Raw genomic sequence first — 7,682 nt, 5'->3', positions numbered from 1 at the left:
GCTTAATAACATGTTTTTAGCTTCCATGTCAATACGTGTTTTTCAGTGCTTTCTTGTTACTGATTTCTAGTTTAACAGCACTGTGGTCAGAGAAGATAAAATCTATTTTTGATCTTAATATGTATTTCTTTTATTCATCAAGTTACAAGATCAATATACTTCTTGATCAGTCTCCATGATCACATTATCTACTCTAGTCAGTTTTTTACTTCAGTTTTACACATAAAATTTTATGTTTCAGTTTATGTTAAGATAAATATATATTAGGTTACTAAGCAAGAAGATATCTAAAACATTTATCAAAATTCAAACATTTATTGAAGGTAACTGAAAAAAGGTTGGCAAAGCTTTAAGGTATGTAAAGCATTACCTTTTCCACTGGATGAGTCCACTGATTCCACTGAAACATTTTCAGAAGACTTACAATATGAAAGAAAACAAATTTAAGGTTAGAGCNTTATTCTGACATAATTCCTGCTTAAAAAGTTTAAGTATTTAGAACTCAAAAGGTCTGAGAACTCTGTTTAAATACCGGGACATTTTATAAGAATTATAGAGCATTTTCACAACAGCAGCTCTCAAGGTCCAAGAATGAAGAATCAGACTGTTTACTAACAGCATTCGTTAACATCAATGAATCTGTTCAAAACTTAAATTCCACAGACCTCAAAAACATTAGTCAGGAAGTTAAAGAAGTAATCTAAATAGATTGCTATCTAAGTAGAAGATAAAGACCTATCTCTTCCAGTCTCTTTCACCATTTTATTATATGACAAGCATTTTCTCTGAATGCCTATTGAAAAGCATAGCACAGAACTTTCTAAAATGATGGACATGTTCTATATGTGTACTGTCTAATTAGGTAGCTACCGGTTACATGTCGCTATCTGACAACATGAAAAGTGGCTAATGTAAATGAGAAATAAATTTTTAAGTTTAATTATTTTAATGAATTTTAATTTAAAGAGCTACATGTAGCAAGATGCTACCTTATAGGACAGTGCAGAAAATGCTATCTACGAAAATTGTCAGATCGAAAATAAATCTGACCCATTTTGTTGGACAATATAGAGTACAAAGGGACATGATGCAAAGGGGATCAAAGAGTCATGGGTTTGCAGTCCAAGTGTGTCACCTATTAGTTGTAGGACACTGACCTACATATTTAAGCTCACCTGACTTTGGTTTGCCCATCTCCAAAATGAGGGTAAGAACACTACTTTCATCAGGCTATTTTAAGGACTGAGACAATATGGGCTTCACACAGCACAAGGAACATAATAAGCTCTACCAAATAAATATCAACTATTAATTTTAACCATATTTTTCAAAACTCATCAAACAAAATAACTACATTTTATTAGTAGTATTATATCATCATGAATTTTATTTCAATCTCTAGGGTAAATCAAAAAAGAAAAACAAGGTGCCAAAGAAAAAAGAAAGCAAAAGGTATTTTCCTGCTGGGAATTAATATAAAATTTACGTATAACATACATAGGTACAGGAACAGGAAACATGATTCACACCAAAAAGTTAAACAATTCAGAGCCTTGTCACACAGATACAATTTTTATTATATCTTCTGAATTAGCAGCAGGTTTGAAAATATAACACTGAAGAAAAATCATAACTAATATTCAACTATCTTAAAGTTCTTCATCATTCTGATATGGTTTATATACTATCCTCCTTGATTCATTAATGGATGTCTTTAGAAATAGTCAATTTTTTTCCTCAATAGTACATATAACAAATGCCTTAAGCAGTCATCGATATTTTCTATCATTTTAAGAAAGACCTGAAACTTTTATATTACTTTTATATAATGCTCCAGGTTTTATATATGTGGCACACTTCCAAATATTTGTTGAAATTTTTTCTGGATTTGATCATCCTTTACAGCAAATGATCAATATATGTTTCTAATGCAGTTTTGTAAATATCTTGCATTTGGTTAAAAAATTATTTAAATGAGAATACTACAACTATAAATCTTTAAAGCAATATTCTATGTACATTTCTCTCTTATGTTCTATTATTTCACAGCAATTTTTCTTCCAACTGGGAATCAGAACCTCAATCCTCTGACATACTTATAGGGGAGCTAGCTCTTGGAGGACTGAAGACCTACAGGTCTGTTAATAAGTATTTTGATTTGTGAGAAGATTAACACCTCTTTACTTCTTGCATTATTTTTCTAAGTTCCCACCATTCTTTAAGATCTGTGACAATGTCAAGAGAGAAAAATGGTTAAGAATTACTTTCTAAAATGTTGGCCCTTATAACATGGATTCATTACTTAAGACACTAAAATTATCAGATATTTTCTTTTGTTGTTTTTATCTTTACCCAAAGACTTTTTTTTTTCATTGCTTTAGAGAGACAGGAAGGCTGGGCAAGAAAGAGAGAGAGAGAGAGAGAGAGAGAAAAGGGGGTGGGGAACATCGATATAAGAGAAACACTGATTTGTTGCCTTCCTATAAGCGTCCTGATCAGGTATCAAAGCCATAATCTGGGTTTGTGCCCCAACCAGGAATCAAACTGGTGGCCTTTAGTTACTGGATGATACTACAACCAACTAAGCCACACTGCTTAGCATCAGATGTGTCCTTTTAAATGACAGTTCTACTTAAAAAGTATGATTACATATTTGCTCCAGAAACTGATAATAATCGTATTTAATATAAATTGGTATGTTTTTCTTGCTAAATTCAAAAACTATGAAATAGTAATGCTGAGATTAAGCTTAGAAAATTATTAAAATATTAGGTTAAAAATACTAGAGGTTTTGCTTTCCCACAGACTTGGCCTACCTTACTTTCCTGAGAGACAGGCAGTCGAAATACCGAATCATTGCCTACATCTCCCATAAGGAAGTTTGTCAGGCTATATAGGGAGGTTAAAAAAAAAGAAACAAATAAAAGACAGTCATTACACTACTCTTGTCACAGATTTACATTCAACATGTCATCCAGAATAAATTTTTTTCAGTTTAAATTTTTAGAAATAAATTCCTAGGACTCTATCCACATAAACCACAGAGTCATTTGCAAATGAATGCTGCTTTTAAGCAGCTCTAAAGACACTTTCATATGCAGTAATAAAACAACACAGGATACAGTTTTTCCAACAGGATAATATTTAATATTGGTTAATACTATACTTAACATCTATCTACTGAATTATGTGGCATAAGTCTCATAATTCAGTGTGAGAGTACCTAGGCCCAATATTCTTTAAATGACACAACTCTACTTACAGATGTCCAAAAGTAAAGGCCAAGGTTTCCATGGAAGAAAATACTTCTCTGAAGAGGTCGTTTTTGTTTTCTTCATTAACGTCTGTGAAGTTCACAGCTATAGGGAAAGATTGGTTAAAATCAATGATGGACACAATATTTTAATCTACACTTATACAAAGTCATTTAATGCTTTAAAATCTACCATTACCTATACAAGCGTTAGAAAATTCAGAAAATGAACAGCTTAATACACAAAATAAACATGATGTTCAACTCTTTTTATTAAAAAAATCATATAAAAGAATTAACTTACATAAAAGTAGCTGGCATTCCAAACTGACTATGTCATGCAGTATATAGTCTGACACATCCAAGAAGTGATTCAATGTGAAACCAATCAATCTTGGGGTCCCAGAGTCCACATTACACCAGACTTCTCTCATCAAGAGCACTCTGTGCTATTTCCTCTTGCTTCTTGTTTTATGGCATTCTTTTAAAAAACAGCTAAACACCCTGTGGCTTACTTACATCAATACAAAGTACAGTTTTCACTATGAATTACCAATAATTGAAGTCATACATACATTTGACAGAACATAAAGCCTATATACAAAGCACGCCACATAAAAATACCCAATGTTTTAGAAAATTTAAATTCCTAGTTATTTATAGCTTTATTTCTTACAGATCCTTGGGCTCAGACGTCCATGTTAATTGATATCTGTCTTTTGTTTATCATAGGGATATTCTAACATTTTGCATTTTGTTAAAGCAAATTGTGAAACATAACTGGAAAAGGTCTCTTATTATAACTTCTCTCTGTGCATCTCTGCTAAAAATCCAGATGATTTATTAGGACAAAATCTGATGACAGAATTGGCAATTTTTGAAAAGTAACCCAATCGAGTCAGGTTGAGTTTAAGAAGCATCTGGCTTCTTATACCCTCCCTTTCCTAGGGTCCTTGCCACCAAAGGGAAGGTGGAGACCCCAAGCGGAGAGGAAGACTCTCCGCCTTAAAACAGACTTGTCCTTAAGCTTGCTGCCCATCAGAACTACCTAGGGAGTTTTAACACCAAAGTCCCACCATCAAGGGCTCAGATTTTATAGGACTGGGTGAGGCATATATATTTATTTAAAAGTTTCCCAGGTGATCCTAATGTGGAACTAGGGTTGAAAGCGCTTGCTGGAAAGCAAGGATCCCTTAGCAGGGGTGAATTAAATCCTAAGCCCACAACCAAGATTTTACATGTATAAGCCTTTGTAGATAGGAAGGGCTAAGGTCCACACCTTTCATCTGATTCGCCTAAGTATTCCAGATACAAACAAAAAGAAAAACTTGGTTACCATAACTAATTTTAAAGTATTTTTGTTTTTCTGCTCTGGCCAAGATGGAAAAGTCTTATACTTCTGCCTGGAACAACTAAAAGAAACACGTAACAAATCATATGAGACGATGGTTTCCAAGACACTGGTTATCAAGCAACAAAGGACAAGAACCCTATAGATAAGAAACAAACGTGGGAAGCTCCACAATTTCCTGACTTACCGCCTAATATCACACAAAGTAGATTTCTGAGCAAAGGAAACTGACAAGAATAAAGAAGGTAATTTTATAGTAACGAAGAAGTCAATTTATCAAAAAGGGCACCTAGTAAAAATTTCAAAATGCCTGAAGCAAAAAACGAACAGAACTACAATGAGAAGTATACAAATTCACAGTAATAGACAAAGATTTTGATAACCCTCTCAGTAACTGACAGAAAAGGTAAATGGAAAATCAGTACGAACATCAGCCACCTTGACTGGCTGGATAATTATAGAACACCCCTTCCAATAACAACAATATGCCTTCTCTTCAGGTGAACAGGGAATATTTACCATATTATTGGCCACAAAACACATCTCGATGGGTTTAAAAGGATTCAAGTCAGGCAAAATATGCTCTGTGACTAGATGAAATTAAATTAGAAATGAGAGAAAAATCTCTGGAAAATCCCCACATATTAGAAAACCAATTAACACACTTCTAAATAACTTGTGGATCAAGAAAGAAAAAGGGTAATTAGGAAGTATTTTGCACAGAATGAAAATGAAACACAACTAATTAGAACTGGTGACAGGGAGGCACAGAGGGGAGGGCTGAAGGGAAAAGGACTGGGACAGTTTCACGAGAACTTGCATGTCAAAACTGATCAAACTGTACTCTTTCAATTTGTGAAGTTTACTGAATTTCAGTTATACTTCAATAAAGCTGTTTCTAAAATCTCATTGGAAAGTATAGACTTTAAATAGTACTTTATAATTACTATTTGAGCAAAAATGTAAAGCCTACTCTTATTTCCAAACTTTAACCTGCTAGACTGCAAAGAAAAAAACTTATTCTCTCTTTCCTGTAAATATAGTTTTTCATAGCACTAAGCATGGCTGGGAAATTAAAAAATAATTTCCCTGGTTGTTGTATCTCAGTGGATTGAATGCCAGCCTGCGAACCAGAGGGTCGCCGGCTTGATTTCCAGTCGGGGCACACATCTGGGTTGCAAGCTGGGTCCCCAGTTAGGGGCATGCAAGAAGCAACCACACACTGATATTTCTCTCCCTTTCTCCATCCCTGCCCTTCTCCCTAAAAAAGGATAAACAAAAATCTAAAAAAAGCCTTTAAAATAATTTTGAGTAATGAAAAGACAATTACTTCAACCATTATCCTCCCTAATCTTCAGCCCCACCTGAAAGAGGTTATGTCATCTCAGGACAATTCCAATTACTGCCCTTGCTTTTACTGCAAAACATTCCTATATTTCTAGTATCCTTTATCTCTTTTGCTCTTTTCAGTTTTCCATATAAAAGTCTTTGGCTCCTTTTCTAGTAATAAACTTCCCACTCTGTCCTTCACCCTCCAAAAACCTTTATCACCATCACTTCTCTCTTACAGCTTCACTTGACTTTTTTTTCTTTTGCTAACATACTTAAATCTTTCCTATGTGAAAAAAATGTCATTTTACCATATTTCTTCTTAAACCTATCACCCAATCTAACATACCATTTCTGTAAGGCCAGCCTGCTATAAATAGTCTTGACTGAATTCCCCAGGATTTGGCTTTTCATCCAGTTTAATTGATGATCAGGGAGTTAGAAAACTTTTTCTGTAAAAGGCTAGATAATATTTTAGATTTTTCAGACCATACTGTCTGTTGCAACTATTCAACTCTGCCTAAAGAAGCCAAACTTAAACAAATGAGATACAATGATATACAAATAGACAAAAGTGGGTATGTTCCAATGTAACTATTCACAAAAACAGGCAGCAGGCCAGACTGAGCCCACTGGTAGTAGTTTGCTGCCTGGGTACATGATGCATTCTGAAGCCAGTCTGCTTAGGTTAAACCCCGACTCTCTCTTACTTGGTTAAGTAAACTTAACTTCTCTGTGTCTCTGTTTTCTCATTTGTAAAATGGGAATAATAATCTGCATTTCGGGAACTGTTGTACAAATCGAATAAACTTAGGACAGAGGCTGTGACACAGAAAATGCTCAATAAATGTTAGTTAATATTTTCACTCAATACCACTAAATAACACTGTCAACAATACCCTCCTAGTAGTCAAGCTTGGAGGGCTTTTTTCTTCAAATTTTCATCCCACTGACCATTCTGCAATGCTCAACAACTCTACCACTTAATAGGTGTACAACCTTGGACAAACTTCGTTTCAGCTTCATTATCTGCAAAACAGGAGCTGATATAACCACAGCACTGACCTCAAAACTTGCTGAGGACTAATGAGATAATCCATGAAAAGAGCTTGGCAGTTTCTGGCATACATTAAGTACATCCTCAATAATGTCAACTATTATTACTATACTTCCTTCCATCTTGAGGTATTCTGCTCTCTTAGAAGCAACATGGTATAGCAACTAGAAGAAGGCAGGCTTTGGAGTTTCAGACCTAAGTTCAAATCTGACCTCTACCACTTCCTGTGTCACTCTGGATACATTAACAACTTTGATTTCTCCATATGTGCAATGGCATATTATGGAAAGGAACAACAGAGAAAATAAATGTAAAGCACTTAGAGTACAGTGCTTGGTAATTAGTAAACATAAGTGTCCTCACATTCTACATCTGTAGACAACGTGTACTTCAGACAATCATTCCACTCAGCCGACATATTATCCCCACAGACCTTTGTTCACTCTCATACCTTCAAAGGAATGAATCCTTAAACTACCTGTACCTGTCTAATTTTAACCTTGGAGCTCCAGACCCACCTTTCCAATGGTCTGTTTGATATATTCCTTCCCCCTCTTCCCAGTCTTTGTCCACCAGCATTGCAATGTCCACCAGCATTAAGGTACTCAACAGGTACTAAGCTGTACTTTATCTTCCTTTCTACTCTGCCCCTCAAAACTATTCTTTTCCATACATTCCTTAGTTCAATAGCT

General features: G+C 34.7%; 1 protein-coding gene across 2 annotated transcripts in view; it reads right to left on the bottom strand.

Moving 5' to 3' along the window:
* Window positions 1-299: 299 nt before the first annotated feature.
* Window positions 300-7,682, bottom strand: part of LOC118981736 (rho GTPase-activating protein 29-like) — a 30,145-nt gene continuing 22,762 nt past the window's right edge. For both annotated transcript variants that reach the window (XM_037038556.1, XM_037038557.1), the window contains exons 4-6: window positions 3,263-3,359; window positions 2,817-2,889; window positions 300-419 (exon numbers count right to left, since the gene is read on the bottom strand). In XM_037038556.1, coding sequence (XP_036894451.1) covers window positions 315-419; window positions 2,817-2,889; window positions 3,263-3,359 — 275 coding nt within the window. In that variant the 3' untranslated portion in view covers window positions 300-314. The remainder of the gene's footprint in view (window positions 420-2,816; window positions 2,890-3,262; window positions 3,360-7,682) is intronic.

Source organism: Sturnira hondurensis, unplaced genomic scaffold (genome assembly GCF_014824575.4).
Source record: "Sturnira hondurensis isolate 20B ecotype Veracruz unplaced genomic scaffold, ASM1482457v3 Scaffold0024422, whole genome shotgun sequence".
Lineage (NCBI taxonomy): Eukaryota > Metazoa > Chordata > Mammalia > Chiroptera > Phyllostomidae > Sturnira > Sturnira hondurensis.
Note: the sequence above shows the minus strand (reverse complement) of the source record. Positions and strands in the feature narration are given on the sequence as shown.